Below are 18,683 nucleotides of genomic sequence, written 5' to 3' on the forward strand. Positions count from 1 at the left end.
TGTAAAGAAATTCGTTAAAGTGTTAAATTACATTATTATTCACCTCTACAGGACTCAAAATCAGTTCACTATATCCGTAAGTTCGTTATATCCGAATTTGTTATAAACGTAAACTTTTGCAAAGATTTCATAAGAATATCACAGGGACTCAAAAAAAACTTCGCTATATCAGAGAATTCGCTATATTCGTGTTCATACTTAACGAGTTTTGCTGTATTAATGAAGTGGCAATAAAATCGTGCATTTATCAATAAGGCAAAAAGAACTTGTTCAAACAGTTTTGAAGAAACATGAATAAAGTTAATAGGCTTAAAGGGGCATGGTCACGATATTGGTCAAATTTTATTTTTCTTTTTTTATTATTTACAATGCTTTATGAATGCATTTCAAATGGTCAAATGAAATTTGGGTGCCCGTCGATGAGTTTAAAGCAAGATACAGGGCTCACAATTCTTCGTCTTGTAAACAAGGCTCGTGCCCTGTTTTTGTTTACATAGGTTCAATATACCAGTAAACAATCTTTTTCTAGATGATTTGTCTATATTCTTATTCTTTTTAAGCATTAATAAACTTACAGTTCCTAACGATTAACACATTCATTTTAGGTCTAAAACTGGAATTTTCACTTCAACATTCAAAATGTAAACAAAAGTTTTGTTTACATAGCGAGGAATTGTAAGCCCTGTAACTCGCTTATAACTCAACAAATGACACTCAAATTTTGGTTAACTATTAAAAATGCCTTATTGAAGCATTATAAAGATTAAAATCAAAAAAATATTTTTTGACCAAAATCGTGACCATGCCCCATTAAGTCATATAAAATACTGATCTCCTATGAATGACCCTTTTTCGACTTTCTCTTCACTGCCAAATATAATGGTTTAATAGCCAACATATTTGACAATATGCAAAACATGTTTATAATACAGGGCTGGCGATGACTGAGCACTTTCGTCCAACCTCTTATTTATTAATCTTGACATGTTCACTAAGAACATGTAAAATGAGGAGGAGGAAAAATATTTGACAAATTGCTAAAAGAGGAATATGCTCATTGCGTCTTAATAACATGAGTAGCAGTTTGTAAACAGGGCATAGTCTTCAACAGTTTTTAAAGACATTATAAAATCCATAAGAAGTTTTGGATTAACATAACCCCTTAGTACCCTAGCTAACACCAAACATAGTTAATCACAGATTACAAAGCTCACCGCGACGAGGCATCGTCTTTATGAAGCATCATTTTTATGAGACCACCTTTATCAGGACAGTATCTCAAGATTAGCAGGCCAGGGTAATTATTTGCCTGGAAATAATAACTCAGATGTTGCATGTTTTGTCATGTTTTATTTATCTTAGATTCTCTTAAATGTATATTGTACAATAGTTCAATCTTACAATGTGTACAAAGAAAAGAATTATCCTTGCCACTGCACTAAATGTTGGCTGAAGTTACAGAAGTTATCATACAGGATGAAATTGCCTGAAAAACATGTATGATAGTCAATTATGAGGAAGGAAAATGACTCCTTTTTAAACATATGTTGTACTCTAGTATCCCAAAAAAATGAGAAAAATGAAAAACTTCAAGGCACTCAGCTCTGTTAGAAGGTAAAAAACATTTTTTAAGTTTGTGTACCTCCATAATGCATTCTCCTGCATGTATATTCTCTAATCATTTGGTAACTGTTCTTGGAAATATTCAATATACAGCCTGCAGCTCATGACAAAGTGGCACAGTTTTATCAATTGTCAGGTAAACACATGCGCAATTTCTATGTAACAAATGACCAAATAAAAATCTGACAAAAAAACATGAATGACAAAATGAAATGAAAATATTGAGATCAACACAATGCTATGACATTCCCCTGCGTCCCCCTCTAAAGCCCCTGTTTCCCCTGTTCCCCCTTCCCCTCCCTCTTCCCCCTGGGTTGTGCTCATCAGGCCAGCCTCCTTGAGAACCACCACCACCTCCATTAAACCCACTGTTACGTGGTCCATTATTAAAGTCACTATCACCTGGTCCTTGGTTCCAATTTCTCTTGCGATTGAATGAGTCCTGTGGATTAAAATTCCCATCATTCCTGTTTCCACGGGCCCCTCCTCCCCCTCTGTCATTCCACCCTCCCCTTCCTCTTCCTCTCCCACCCCTACCACCACCCATGTTTCCACCAAAGTTCTGATCATACATAGGTTCACTCTCCATGTTAAAGTTTCCGCTGCCTTGCTGTCCCCAGTTGTCTTGCATGTTATTGTCATTTCTCCACTGAGGCCCAGGGCCATCATTCCAATGTTCATCCTGGTCACCCCTGTTTTGGAATCTTCCACCTCTTCCACCCCGGAAACTCTGTGGAGTTTTGTTGTCCTGTCGAAAGTCAACGTCAGTGCGATAGTCGTTATCTCCTTGAAAATTCTCCTGTCCACCAAAGTTTTCTGGTTGATTTCTGTTTGGTCGCCACTGATTTCCCTGCATGTTGTTCATGCCTTGGAATGAATCTGGACCAAACTGTCCTCCTGATAAAAAGAATGATTTTCTTTTAAATGCTTATGAATACATACAACATATTTTGATAATCAATTAATTTTTTTAGAATATCCGTACCTTGATTTCCTTGAAATCTTGGTGGATTATTCATTGGTCCAGGAGGACCCACATTTCTTTGGTCAGGACCTGGAAATGGCATGTTATTCATTCCTCCAAAATTGCCAGAGTTTATGTTTCCAAAATTTCCAGGTGGTGCATTCCTTCCACCAGGACCCATGTTACCTGGCATCATACCACCAGAATTCATGCTATCATTCCTGAATTTTGGACCCATGCTATTTGGAGGCATATTCATATTCCCTGGGGGAGCACTATTACCCATTCCATCTCTCTGTCGCATTGGTCCTTGGTTGAATTGGCCTCTCCCTTGATTTGGATCCCCTGGTGGCATGTTACCCTTCATCCCAGCCATGGGTCCTTGACCAGAGTTTGACCTGTTGTCAAAGTTAGTGTTTGGGGTCATCACCTCCTCACCGTACTCCTCTTCCTGCCAATCTTCATCCTCCCTTCTGCAAGGCACAAAAATAAACATACTCTTAAGTATTTTGTAATTCTGTCATGCATTGTTAAGTTGGCTGGTTAAGTTCCAATGAAAAATCTTTGTTACAATGTATTACACAATATTTTTCTACTTTTCATCACCCTCCCTTTCTTCAGTAAAATTGTTTAGATAAGTGATATGCATTTGTATGTTTGAATTTGGAATCTTAAACTATTTTAAATCTATATATTTTCTTTTAAACTATTGATGCCATGCCTTTTCTTATTTTAATTCTATTTCAACCAATACTGGGGAATCATTCAAGTTCATGGAGGCCAATTTTCATGGTTTGTGGGTTTTTGCTTATTCATGGGGATGTAATTTCGCGGATGCGTCGGTTATCAGTTTCAGTAAGAAAGATAACACTTTCTAAATTCGTTTTTGTCGAGGATGTAAATTCTTGGGGGAGAGCTACGCATAAATACCATGAAAATTGAGCCACCGTGAATTCTAATGATTTCATAGTATATCTTTGATTGTCATCAGTTATTTTAGGGAAATAAATAAATCATTTTCTAGGGCTGAAATGTCATCAGAAAGTAAAGGAAACAAGTACTGTCATACATGACTTTACCTGTCTCGATCTTTTCCTCTGACATGTCTGTCCTTCCTGTTGTTGTTGTCTTTTTCCCAATCCTTATCTCGACGTCGTTTAGGGTCTTCTTTTTCTGCATTGGGTAACTTGTTGGTCATCCAAGCCCTTTCAAAGTCCCATGGGATGGGCTTAGCATAAGGGATCTTTTTGATGGGTATTTTTGGCTGCTCTTGTTGCTTGAAAAAGCTTTCATCAGCTGACCAGTCCAAACCAGGAATAGCTGGCAGATCATCCTCTTCTTCATTTTCTGAAATTGTTAGAACAATAACTCAATCCACAGTAATTTAAATGTACTTCCTCTTCACTTAATGTAGATTAAATTTCATTTTTAAATGCATTTGTGTGAAGGACAAACATCTGGCAAGAACAAGTGCATCACTGAAGAACAATTTCTGCAAAGTTTTAAAATTTAATTACTTGGTAAAATTATTTAGATACTGAATGTCATTTTAATAACATGATGCTTTAATTTGATTATTTGTAACAAAGTCTTATTGCATTGGTTTTAATTTCATGGTTAAAAAATTAATTAAACAAGAGGCCCATGGGCCACATCGCTCACCTGAGGAACAATAGGTATGATAAAATCAGCTTAATGGAGTCATAATACAAACTATCTGGACAATGTACAATAATACATGTTGATCCTGTATAAATAAAATCCATTTTTCCCCTGGATATTCTTATGTTTATAATCATCTTTTCTAACTGGATGATTTTATAGTCATATCATATGTTGAGTATTGCAGTTCTCAAAAAGATCCTTAACAATTGTTTATATATGGGATATAAACGTACATAAACTCTGAACCTTTTTGTGAGGCCAAAGAATTGTCCTGGGGCCAAAGTTTTAACAATTATAAAGAATCATCTGGCTGATTAGTTTCTGAGAAGAAGATTTTTAAAGATTTACCATATATATTCCTTTGTTAAACTTTGACCCCCCATTGTGGCCCCACCCTACCCCCGGGGATCATGATTTTCACAACTTTGAATTTACACTACCTGAGGACGCTTCCACACAAGTTTCAGCTTTCCTGGCTGATTAGTTTCTGAGAAGAAGATTTTTAAAGATTTACTCTATATATTCCTATGTAAAACTTTGACCTTCCATTGTGGCCCAACCCTACCCTCGGGGGTAATGATTTTCACAACTATGAATCTACACTACCTGATAATGCTTCCACACAAGTTTCAGCTTTCCTGGCTGATTAGTTTCTGAGAAGAAGATTTTCAAAGATTAACTATATATATTTCTATGTAAAACTTCGACCACTCATTGTGGCCCCACCCTACCCCTGGGGATCATGATTTTCACAACATTGAATCTACACTACCTGAGGATGCTTCCACACAAGTTTCAGCTTTCCTGGCTGATTAGTTTCTGAGAAGAAGATTTTTAAAGATTTACTCTATATATTCCTATGTAAAACTTCGATCCCCCATTGTGGCCCAACCCTACCCCCGGGGATCATGATTTTCACAAATTAGAATCTACACTACCTGAGGATGCTTCCACACAAGTTTCAGCTTTCCTGACTGATTAGTTTCTGAGAAGAAGATTTTTACAGATTTACTCTGTATATTCCTATGTAAAATTTCGACCCCATATTGTGGCCCCACCCTACCCCCGGGGATCATGATTTTCACAACTTTGAATCTACACTACCTGAGGATGCTTCCACTCAAGTTTCAGCTTTTCTGGCTGATTAGTTTCTGAGAAGAAGATTTTTAAAGATTTACTCTATATATTCCTATGTAAAACTTCGACCACCCATTAAGGCCCCACCCTACCCTCGGGGGTCATGATTTTCACAACTATGAATCTACACTACCTGAGGATGCTTCCACACAAGTTTCAGCTTTCCTGGTCTTATGGTTCATGAGAAGAAGATTTTTAAAGATTTACTCTGTATATTCCTATGTTAAATTTCGACCCCCAATTGTGGCCCCACCCTACCCCCAGGGGTCATGATTTTCACAAATTAGAATCTACACTACCTGAGGACGCTTCCACACAAGTTTCAGCTTTCCTGGTCTTATGGTTCATGAGAACAAGATTTTTAAAGATTTACTCTATATATTCCTATGTAAAATTTCGACCACCCATTAAGGCCCCACCCTACCCTCGGGGGTCATGATTTTCACAAATTAGAATCTACACTACCTGAGGATGCTTCCACACAAGTTTCAGCTTTCCTGGTCTTATGGTTCATGAGAAGAAGATTTTTAAAGATTTACTCTATATATTCCTATGTAAAACTTCGACCCCCCATTGTGGCCCCACCCTACCCTCGGGGGTCATGATGTTCACAAATTAGAATCTACACTACCTGAGGATGCTTCCACACAAGTTTCAGCTTTCCTGGTCTTATGGTTCATGAGAAGAAGATTTTCAAAGATTTACTCTGTATATTCCTATGTAAAATTTCGACCCCCCATTGTGGCCCCACCCTACCCCCGGGGGTCATGATTTTCACAAATTAGAATCTACACTACCTGATGATGCTTCCACACAAGTTTCAGCTTTCCTGGTTATATGGTTCATGAGAAGAAGATTTTTGAAAATTTCTCGAAAATTTTCATAAATTCCTAATTATCTCCCTTTGCAAAAGGGCGTGATCCTTAATTTTCACAAATTTAAATCCCCTTAGGCTAAGGATGCTTTGTGCCAAGTTTGGTTGAAATTGGCCCAGTGGTTCTTGAGAAGATGTTGAAAATGTGAAAAGTTTACAGACAGACGGACGGACGGACAGACGGACAGACAGACGGACGACAGACAAAATGTGATCAGAATAGCTCACTTGAGCTTTCAGCTCAGGTGAGCTAAAAAGTACCTAAAATACGACTGAAGACTTCTACCATAAGGTAAAGAAAGAAAGGCATTCATAGTGACAATATTTGCAAAAATAATACAATTTGAACCATTGTGTCAATTTCTAAATATTGAGTATCACAATAACATGTGTTCACTTTCATGTACATGTATAAGTTCACCTTCTTCTTTGCTGGCTAAAACTGGTCCACAGGGAATTTGACCCATTCCTGGAATCAGTGGGCCAGCTGTGGCATCAGGATCTAAAAAAGAGAGAATTCATGGAAATGTGTGTGAATGAGGGAATTATTATTGGATAGGGAACTTTCCTGGAAGAATTGCGATTTCCTGTTTAAATTTTGTTCACCTTGATATCATTTTACTGTCTCAAAAGAGTAAAGACTACTGGTAAATAATAGTTTGTACAAGTTACTGAGTCATTTGTCTGAAAGGAAAAAGAATTGTTCAAAAAGTACACTGTAAATATGAAGTATATCTGAAGTCCTCTTACCAAACTCAGCCAGTTCATGCTCAGAGCCTCCGGGTAATGTATTCAGATTATATCTGTCTCTCATTCTGTCCCCTGGTCTGTTCCTTGTCCAGAATTTTCTACAAAGATATCAAATTGTACATGCCATGAAAACAAAACAAAATGTGCTTATTGTCTATTTATTTCTAAGATATTGCCTTTCATGCACAATATATCAGTCGGCATATTGAAATTTTACATTGAGATGTCAGTACTTACGTGGAGTGGTCATTTGATCCAGTTGCCAAAATATGGCCCATTGGATGCCAGGCAAGACTCCACACCATTCCTTCATGGGCCTCTTCCATTGATCCGACCTCTCTATCAAGGCTGTATAATAAAACACATACAGTTGAACAAGGATATTTCAAACATTGATACCTTAAATATCATGAATACCGGTATGTCAAACTGAGCTGGCAGTCAAAACCACTGCTTTTATTAGCCAAATCCTTGCATATCAGGAAGTTTTTTCTTGGTATAATACAGCTAGACTGTAAGAATATGTTGTTCTTACATTGATCCCTAGTCTGTAGATGATCAAGTAAATATATACTAACCCCATGTTCCAGAACATTACCGCTCCATCGGATCCACCACTCACAAATAAACCCTCATGTATGGGGTGCCAGGCTACAGCTGTAAACAAAGCATGCTGTGATCATCCAACCATTCACTTACAATAAATCTACAAAATTACTTGTACACAAAAGACTGTACCGGTATGTCCTTTTGGCAACTTCATATAAACATGTCCATACAAGAAATAGATTTTGTTTTCTTCTGTAATTTGTCATAATATCGTTCAAATTTGTACACTTGTACATTTCTATAAAAGTGTATGCATACAAATAACTGTTGTGGAAATAACCACAACACTGTTCTTTTATTGGGGAATGAGGACATGCATATACATGTATTTCAATACAAGTCAAAAACTTTCATCAGTATTGTACAAAACCAAAGTACATAGAAAATGAATTGAAAAATTCTTATTTTGTTATCTTTATTTGGGCAATACTAAATATAAATGGGATGACTTCTATCGTCTGCATACACAATGAAAATGAGTATAAAATAGAATTTAATCAGAATGGCAAACATTATGATTTGCTTCTAATAAAAAAAATGTTGAGCTTCAAGCGTATCGATCTCATCCACGTCAACTTTATTAGGATATAACGGTAATTTAACCTACCTGTGGCTTCTTTTTTGTGGCCTTTAAATGTCTGAATTTCTTCTTTCATGTTACGGATATCAAACACTTTGAGCAGATGGTCTCTTGAAGCTGTCAGTAGCCAGTTTCCATTCTTGTTCCATTTCAGTTCCATGACGGTGGCTTTGTGAGCATGACTTAGAGGGTAAAATATCAAATATAAGCTACATTGCATTCCATTCCATTCTTATTCAGTGATACACTTCATGAGCTTTGATATTATCATTTGTACCGTATATCTAATTTTCACAGCTGAATTCTTTTAGTTTGGTATATTTTTATAGGTCAGATAATCATTTAAAGATTGGATATGTGTAAGAGAGAGAGAGAGAGAGAGAGAGAGAGAGAGAGAGAGAGAGAGGTCTTTATTAAAAGATAATCTGTACCAATCTCAAAATCATATGTAGTCCATATTTTCAAGCAGGCTATGAAATCTTACTCTTCATATTGCCTTTTCATAACCATGCAATTTTTGTACATTTTCAATAATTATCTTTTCTTGGTATACATGTAGTACAGTGTAATAGTGACGTGTCCACCCAAAGTGATGGACACTACAGCGTGTATTGTTGATACAGATTACAGCCAACAGAGCTCCTCTGTCTGTTTTTCGTTATCCATCAGAAAATTTGATAGCGTGTTCCACTCATTTTTTAAAACATGCATGGATGTCAAGAACAGTGAGTGCATTACTATGTTACCATCCATATATATAGACACTACGATAATTTTCCTTGAAAAATACACTTTGATACTTAAGAGACCTTTAACCTTGAATTAAACAATGATTTACATGTAAATCATCAGTTTAGGTGTTGTTTAGTTCAACAGAGAATCTAGCATAGAAAATCAAAACCAGAAACACAACAATATGAAATGATTACATTGTGGCCAGGCTTGTTCCCGATTTAGGATCCCATAATTTGATTGGTTGCTGGTTGTCTTTACTTCCGGATGCTAATAAACTTTTTTGTGGGTGCCAGTCCACACACTTAACATCAGATCCATGTCCTATATTTAGAAACAAGGAAATAAAACAAATAATCTGTCTCTCTTCTGATCACTATGAACTCCAAAATCCTTATGTTATACATTATTAATGATACATACATTGCTAATGCTTTGTATTCTGAAATCCACGTACAATCTTTATCCAATTATACAGTGCATGAAGCTTTCTGCTTTTATTGTACAGTTTATATATTTTATATTCATATACAATGTACTGGTACCCTGATGTTTCCATTTTTTGGGTCAAAATTATTAACAGCCATGAAAGGTGGTAAAATAATTTCATCAATAAAAATCAATAAAAATTTTCTGTCATAAAAATCAATGTTAGAAGTAGAACTCTATCTAGGCTTGTATTGTGTCAGTTAGTGCAATGCCGACTTAATGCCCCACACCATATTCTGGTAATTATGAGTTTATATTTTGTACTTTGTTAAAAAGAATAAAAAGAAAAGAGAATTGATACAATCTTTTCACTACATGTACCTGGGTTTTTTCCTTGATAAATGTACTGATAGAAAAGTGATACACTATAGTATCGCTAACTGTTAATTTGAATAAATCATAATGGATGTTCCAGGGAAACAAAAAAATAAATGTTCTGAAAAAGGTAGTGAACAATTGCTTTTATGTAGAATAATAACCCTCCTCCATCATCCAATGTAAAGGTCTGTCGCAAAAATGTGTGGAATGTATATGAAATAGGTACCGGGCAAATACCCTCGTTTGCTCAACCGACCCTCTTTCTAATGAGAAATATAAAGCTCTGGAACCCTCAATGGAAATTATGTTTCATATTCCTTTACAAAATTATCAAGATGAATGAAAATTAGGAAAATAAATTTTATACAGGGTTAGTTGAAATTTTGCCCTTCAATTTTAATTCATGACCATTTTAGAAAGTTATCATTAAAGCAAATTTTAAAGTGAGTAAAGAAAAATGTCCCAATATAAGGAATCTTATTTTTTCAGAAATAATTACAAGATGGGGAAAGCAAGAGTGCCTACATTTTATATTCTGGATACTCTCAAAAAATATCTGTTCACAGCACTCAATCCTTTATTACTGGTAGTAGATGCAAGCAAAATGCCTTCAGCCAGGTCACTTTTGCAATCAATGCATTCTATGATTAAAAATGTTCTAAGGCTAGCACATTTCACATGTAGCCTAGGTGGATGTCCACCAATATCCCAACATACCTCTAAGAATTTTTTCTTCGTGACATTTCATGAAGTCCCAAATTCGAACTGTTCCATCGTCAGAACAAGTGGCAAATTTACTATCCGATGGGCAAAAACTATATCAGAAAAACAAAGGAAACAAAACATCTCCATAGAAATTTATTAAGTATCAAGAGACAAACTTAACACACATGTAATCAACAATTCCAGGTCACCGGCCACCATCAGTCATTGTCACCATAATGAAGCTAAGGCCTTCAATGAAGGATGTTTTAATGCCTTTAATTATGAATGAATTGAAACAATCTGCCATTCTGAACCCCAACATGGACAGTTATGTGATAGTGATTAAAAGGATGATTTTGATTTTACGGTGCTCTTCCCTCTTTTCTTCATCTTGTAATTTTTTCTTATGCAAAAATATATAGGATGAATTTTTTCTTAATTACATGTATAACAATGTAATGTTACAGAAAAATCATGCAAGATAGATGATCTGTAATCAATACTTGCAATGAATTACTGTAAAATAGAAGTGGTACACAAAAGTTAAAATACCTATAGAGAAAAATATTCATGATTCTTTTTTTTTCATGCATGGAAGGATGTGTACATGTACATGTAAATAACATCAGACATTCCCCATGGGGAAATTTCTTCAAAAAATACTATTTATTCCTGTTGTAAAAGATTTCATTTATATATGTCATGGAGTGCTATGGTATTGCTTAAATTATATAAACAATTCAAAGTTAGTAGAGAATCCTGACTCCTCATAAGAAAAGGTCTTGGAACAAATGACAATATCATTGTATAAAGATGAAACTGTTTTTACATGAATGACAACAAAATGGAAAGAACATAAGAATGTATTCTCCATTTAATGGTGACAATGATTAGGTGTGCTTGATAACTTGGCATAATGATTATCGGCATTAATATATTGAAAATGTGTTGGGCTAGTGCCTTTATTTATTTCACCTCAAAACTGAGCATTATGCAAATATTGCAAATCAAAAACAATTGTGGGCAAAACTGCCTTTATTGATATTAAACCCAACAGGGCATATTTGCCTTTATTAAAATTATATCAAAATGGGCAAGAAGCCTTTATTGAGAAAATCTTAAGTTAAATGAATTTTATTGCACAAATCCTTATTACACATGCCATATAAATGGGCTGAAGCCTTTATTGTTACCTATCACAGCCTAATTTATCACAATTTAGCACACCAATGTCAACCTCCTATCACAAAATAGGAAATTTTTCCTGTAACTTCACGGGAGTCTGCCTGATTTATCAAATAGAGAACAAGTAAAACATTCAGTAGGGCTGAAAGCCTAGAACATTGTATAATTAAAACCTCAAGATGGCAGAGCACACAAGTTACAGGAAAAATTCCCATTACCAGGCACTTAGACACTTCACAATGGGAAGATCCTGAGTGGTGAAGTTCATTGCTACAGCGAAGAGCTGTAGCACGACTCGGGACATAACCACATAAAAACAAGTGAACTGAATTGCCATGGATCCTAGAACTGAGTAAATCCATGTGAAGATGGTGATACCTTATCCCTCGGATTGGTTCCTTATGCCCTTGGTACATTTTGACGTTGTTCATGTTGGACTGCCAGTACTTAATGTAGCCAAAATGGTCAGCTGTCACCATCCAATTGTCATTGTGGCTCCACTGCATAGCTCTACACGACGTATCGTGAGCCTGAAAGTACACAATCAGAAACCTAATGACCAGATTGTTATCTTTTTCTTACGACATGTAAACACACACATGGCATGTCTCAAAATCCTTAAAAGCCATTCAAAATTCAAATTAAGTAATTGAAAAATATTCAATTAAGTAATTGAAAATCAATAATTTATACATAACAAACACTGGTTGTTCAAAAATAATGTGCATTCATTGCAAAGAGACTGACAAATAATTAGAAATCCATTTTAAAAAAGGTCGGCTGCTCTTTTGTGTCGGTCATTTGTTACCTCCAGATTTACATAAATTTTTAAGCTGTCTTCTTTACACGCATACGTAAAAAGGACTATATATACTATGGGCCTCATATGGCCCCTATAATTTGCTATTTTTAAAAGCGTTTCAGATACATGTACATTAAATTGTTGTTTTTTCAAGACTAGTTGATATATGTTTTTCATCCATTTATTTGATTTATTTGCACTCACTGGCAGTATACGACGTCAGAAGTGACGCTATTTTTTTTTTTTTTTTTTTTTTTATTGGAAAATAGATAGCGCCACTTTAAACAAGAGCAAATTTTTTGTCACTTAATTATAACAGTGTGGGCATTTAAATCAAAATGAAAATTACAAAAAAACTTTACGAGTATATCTGTACAAAGGAAGCAAAGTATTACAGTAAATTGGTAATGTTCATTTAAGGGGGCCATATTTAATAGTCCTTTGTTAAATTTTTTCTCCAAAATACATAATATTTCCATAGCAGTGCTATTTGTGTATATGGATGTATCAGTAAATACCTGGAGAATAGTTTCAAAATTGAAAGTCAGACCATTCCAGAGAGTGAATTCTCCACTAGAAGCACCAGTTACCAATCTTCTGCCTTCAGGCGTCCACTGTATAATCACAGATAAAATACATGTATGTTATTAACTCTTAGTTCAGTCATTCCATTTTTAAGGCATTATATATAAAACTTAAAATTCTATCCTTTTATATAATTACACTGTATCCACAGTTCTGAAATTGCGAAATCTCATCTTTATCTTTAAGATTGCAAAAAACAAGGTGCTAATTGCAGCACATAAAAGCTGTTGACATACACTTGCAGTATACTGTATATACTTACAGCCAGACAAAAAATCGGACATCTAAATTTATTGGTAGATGCTCTAATAAATTTTGTGGTTACACAATTCATTGAGTTATTTATCATGGCAATAGGTGGTGGGATCTGAAAAGACATTTTTCATGAAATACAGAGGTTCTTGTATTGAATAGTCAAAATGAAACAAAAATAAATGAAACAAAAATAAAACAAACATAAATTAATACTACTTGTCATGATTTTTTCCTTTTGCATTCAAAGACAAAGTTCATATACCATGAGGTAAGGTAAACTGAATTAAAGAAAATATAAAGATTCAAATGTAGAGGTTCTTTTTATTTTTTGTTTGTGAATTGTTAGTTTGACTTACATCAATTTGGTATAAGGAGTCTGGCTGGATGGCTCTCATATCTCTGTAATCTCTCTGCCAAACTCTGTTCTGTAAAAAGTATTTGTACATGTATCATCTATCTTCATTAATAAATAAAACAAAGGATTGAAAAATAAGATGTGTTGATCTTTTTAATAAAGTACATGTTTTGAATATATACTATAGAGAGAGCATAATTTTATCACAAGATAAATTTTTGGGTCAATTTCTGGTATAACGAGCTAAAACATTTGACAATGTCCTAGTGAAGTTCTTAACAATTTTGTACACTTAGCTTTATAAAGATGTACCTCTAAATACTGAACAACAGCAGAGTTGTAGTCGACTGTTTTTCTATGAACTGCTTTTCGCATTCGTTTCCCATCAAACATTACAGGCCCTGTTGAGGTATCCCCATCCTGAGCTCCGCCTTTAGCGTCTGAGGGTGGACCTCTTCTCTGAAATGTCCGAGCATTTGGCCTCTGGAATGTTTGAAACCCTTGGGGTGGCTGCATAGGTTGCATTGGAATGGTAAGCACTCCTCCAGAGTCATCCATTTTCTTTTCTAAACAAATAATTCAAAAATAAAAATTTCATTCTAATATTAAAATACATATAATACATATGGAGTATGCATGTGTTCATATCAGCAATTTATATTTCTCTTTCCCTATTAATGTTGCATTTCCATCATAACAGGATTTGCTGTACTACTGCTACATGCTTTAAATAAATTTTTCTTCCAGCATTTCTAAATTTTAACTTTAAATGTTACATGTAATGATGCATGTGTACATGCATTTCTTAATCTACAATCTGTGATCTGCATTGTTTCATACTGGTTAAATAGCTAGTTTTACATTAAACAAATATCAATATTGCAAAAACTTTTTCGGGCAACTTCTTCTTGCAATTGTAAACCATCCCCCCTTCATTAGTACAAGATACTACATCGGCATTGTTATTCATTACATTAATATTTTACTAGCAAAATAAGTTTGTTCATATATCACTTTTGAGCACACTGCTCTGACATCCTCTCTCAACTAAGACAAAAACTCTGTAAAATCAATAATTCTGTCAAAATAATGGCTTCGCTTCAAAATAAAATCTTAATCCCAATGCGTTGCCAGCAAATTGGTGTTGCTTTTGGATAATGAATGATAAGATGGAAAAATGATTGACAAAAATTTACAAACCTAAATATCAGTTTTTTATTCAAATTATTGTTTATTAAATTAATATAAAATCAATACATGTATTGAAGTTGATAACACAATAGTGCGTGTAGCCTGTAGGAATTGGATATCATTTCTTTCCAGGTACAAGAGAAAAAAATAATAACCATTTTCAACATTCCTCAAGAACTGATTTAATTCTTTCTGAAATGTCCAGTCATTGAAGAGCCAGATTTTTCTTAAGATAACTTGACAACATACGTTTTTGGTTGTTGGGTTTTTTTTTATGTTTTCATATCAAATGTGTGTCTAGCAGACACTTATACCGAGACGTGGACAAGATCGGAAGAACTATAAATAGCTATGTCAAGTATCATGAAAATTCAAAACCATCATTACAGTACTGCAGTAGAGTATCCTGGCAAATATCGTTATATCAAAATACTCCCCCAAAAACCCAAATTTTTACAAAAATACGCAACCAATGAACTAAAAAGGTAAGCTGAAGTTTTAAAAAATCAATCCAGGTAAAAACTAAAGCGTTACTTTGTTCACCTTCTCGTTGAACAAAGTAAGAGAACACGTTTCAGAGTGCCGACCTTTTAGAATGGCTTACCAATAAAGATCTCAGTTTAAATATGATTTCATCATTTCAGAAACTTCCAATGAAACATCTTTTATTCGAGTTATAGTCGATTAAAGCCTAAGGCAATGTCTTTACACATGGGTTTACATTTTAATTTGAAGCAACAAAATAGCCACAAAATGGCGCTTGTCGTAACGGAAGCGATCCTTATCGACCTCTAATTGTTGAAATGATCGACGGACGAATTGTGAGTTTCCGTAACCATTTTTTCTTTTTTTTACAGATACCAGAGACATATATACATATATATAAATGTTATTTATGTCTCTGTGGATACTGTGAATTTTTAAATAGTTTAAGAATCGTACAGAACTGAGCTTAGAACAAAAAATTACCGAGAGCAAACAGAGTGTCCCTTTTTAATTTTTTTTATTCTGAGAGCGCGCGGGGGGGGGGGGGGGGGGGGAGGTTGGAAATTATTTGGTCTTTATAGATCTTGCACTGAGGAGCGGCATTTGGAGGAGAAGACACACTTTTTATGCAAATTTATAGAAATTATATAGAGAAGTAAATCATAAATCAAAACAAGAAGTTGAATATAATTTTTTTAAAATAAACTTTTGGGGGTAAACAGATCTAAACTCCCTTCCCCGAGCTTTGGAAAACGATGCTAACATACCTGATCACAGGCGCCTGACATTAACACATTATTAAGAACAAGCTTTTTTTATAATATGATTTCATGTACGATAATGATAATTATGTCGTATAAATTATAAAAGAAATATTTGAAATTATCTTAATAAAAAAGATGTATTTTTAACATCAGGCGCCTGTGCTGTTTGTGACATATCATTAGTTTGAAAAATGATTGGTAGAATTGAATAATATTATTCTTAAAGGGTAGGGTAAATTTATGACAATGATGAAAACTGGTGACTCTGTATGCATGACTGCATTGGACCTCCCACCATCTCCCAAACCGAAAAAAAAACTGACTCGGAAAAGATCTGCACTTTTCATTCTTTCATGTCATACGCAATGCGGGCAGGTACATGTATCTTATTATTGTAAATTTTATGTAAAGAACGGATCACAGTTTTAAAAAAAACACCTAAATTGATAAACACTACCCATCCAGAAAAATTGGGTATTCTATGTGCAAAATTTTGGGGAAAAAATGACTAAGGTCAACAGCTAATGTTTTCTTTTTTGTTTTTTTTTTCTTTTTTGCATAAATTATCAAAATTCAAAATCCAAGTAATATCCACATATCTGTATGTAAAACTAATCTGTAAAACAAAAACTTTCTATTTTGAAAACAGTGTAGAAACATCTTGCTAGCCAAGTGTTTTTGGTCCACTCCGCTTCCCACAGGGAGGAGGAGTGATCGGGAGGGACCGGAAGGAGAGGTGCGGATTAGAAACCCTTGACTTGGGAAGATTCTGTAGGAGGTAACCGTACGTACAATAGGGGTACTCTTTTAGCAGCCGCACGACCGCCATTTCATAAACCGGATTTTTCCTTTGGTTAAAAATCACAACATTGAATGTTGTACACATGTTCGCTAGAGTAGATCGACACAATTTCTACCCAAACCAGGAACGTAGCATCAAGGGAAGGAAGGTGGTTCAGACCCCCCCCCCCCCCCCAACATTTCTCGTAATAGAAATTTTTCTCAAATTTACATCTAGAAATTTGAATCTTAAAGCAGCTGCAACCCCATCCCCACTTTTGGGGGAGCATGTAAAATATTTAGGGGAAATAACAAAATTGACATTAAAATAGAAGGATTAGAGTCCTTCTCTACACCCTATACACCCCATTGGGATTAGGATGCTAAGGATTGATAAATTAATTTTTGACACGGGAAAAAATTGTATGTAAAGTTATCAATTCTTATAATTTAAAATATATGATAAAATTAGTACTGTGAATTTTAGAGAGAGTAATATGAAACGTTAGGCACAGTGGCGTCGGAAGCAAATTGAACGTGTGGGGGGAGGGGGGGGGGGGACTAGTATATACCTATATAACTCCAAAAAAAATAAATCCATCTTCCCAAGTCAAGGGTTAATTTCTGATCATCTCTACATTTATATAGAGCGGTGCGGATCTGAAACCCTTGACTTGGGAAGATGATAAAAATCTTACCTACCATAAAAAAACAATTTTCCCAAATCATGAAATTCCTAATAAATTAAATTCCTAATCCGGGGGGGGGGGGGGGGCTAGTATCTTTTGACAATTTTCATTATCACTATTAATTTTAGGTAAGTTTATGCTATGTGCCTGATGGTAAGATCTAACTTTGCAAAAAAAGTGGGTGGGTGGGTGGGGATCTCTGAGCGCCCCCTCCCGTTTCCGACGCCTATGAGGTATGGAAAAAAAAACCCAAAACTTTTTAAAGCTTTGCGCGGGACTAAAGGTCACGAATCAGAATTGCATCAACAGTCATTGATAGGATTTTTTAAACGCTTGTATATATATGTACATGTACCATCGTTAAGCGACGAACAGTCAGGCAGGAGTCCACATGTAGCTCTCTCCTACCCTCGGCCTGACCAGGGGCAGATGATCATACAATTTGGTCGGGCTCTGCGACAACATTTTTTTTGCAGAAGTCTTAATATATGAAACTGAATACGCATTATTACAGTTTCCTGTCATCTTAAAATGTATTTCATATGAATTTTTTTTGCCAGCTATTATAAATTTTGTTTTCCTGGATTAATTCATTCGGTCAGTAAAGTAAAAGTGCACGGGCAATGTACGTTGTCTTTGTCAACACTGGTCAAAGATCAAAAGCAAATATCAGTCATTTACAATCGTTGATTTGAAGTTCACCTGTTGTTATATCAAGTTGAATTTTGATGCTTGTGATTTAATAAATTTGATTGAAACCCTCGCTCAAGTCTCAAGTAAGAATTAAAATATATTTTGTAAAACGCTAAAAAAAAAATTTCCCTTCGTGCTCATTTTTGTTGCTAAAAATAGTTTTTCGCAAATAAAAACGGAACTTTAAGGAATAGACTCCATTGACCAAGTCACAATATTTATATTAAACTTCATTGTTTTATTTTCATTCGTGAAAATTATGAGAGAATCGCGCATTAAATCGGGAAATTGATGAGTTTACCCACGAAAGATTCGTGCAAATTAGCAAAAAGTCATTTCTTAAGTTTAAAATATAAGCTTTATATTGCTTTTCCGTGAACAAAGTGTCCAAATTGAAAGTCGGTTGTAAACTGCAGAGAAAATCTACACAATTTCTGTTCGTAAGGTTACTG

At 34.9% G+C, this 18,683-nt stretch overlaps 1 protein-coding gene across 1 annotated transcript; it reads right to left on the reverse strand.

The window, feature by feature from the left end:
- Positions 1-1,330: 1,330 nt before the first annotated feature.
- On the reverse strand, positions 1,331-15,606 carry LOC105333261 (pre-mRNA 3' end processing protein WDR33). Its single transcript, XM_020069311.3, has 16 exons — positions 15,424-15,606; positions 13,941-14,194; positions 13,630-13,698; positions 13,281-13,385; positions 12,952-13,047; positions 12,010-12,161; positions 10,459-10,556; positions 9,132-9,258; positions 8,230-8,384; positions 7,592-7,670; positions 7,251-7,361; positions 7,014-7,111; positions 6,685-6,765; positions 3,667-3,934; positions 2,609-3,060; positions 1,331-2,520 (listed from the first exon to the last, which is right to left on the reverse strand). Exons 2-16 carry the CDS (start codon positions 14,184-14,186, stop codon positions 1,862-1,864), a joined length of 2,796 nt encoding a protein of 931 aa, XP_019924870.3. The 5' UTR covers positions 14,187-14,194; positions 15,424-15,606; the 3' UTR covers positions 1,331-1,861.
- Between the last annotated feature and the right edge of the window lie 3,077 nt (positions 15,607-18,683).

Source organism: Magallana gigas, chromosome 3, assembly GCF_963853765.1.
Source record: "Magallana gigas chromosome 3, xbMagGiga1.1, whole genome shotgun sequence".
Classification (NCBI taxonomy): domain Eukaryota; kingdom Metazoa; phylum Mollusca; class Bivalvia; order Ostreida; family Ostreidae; genus Magallana; species Magallana gigas.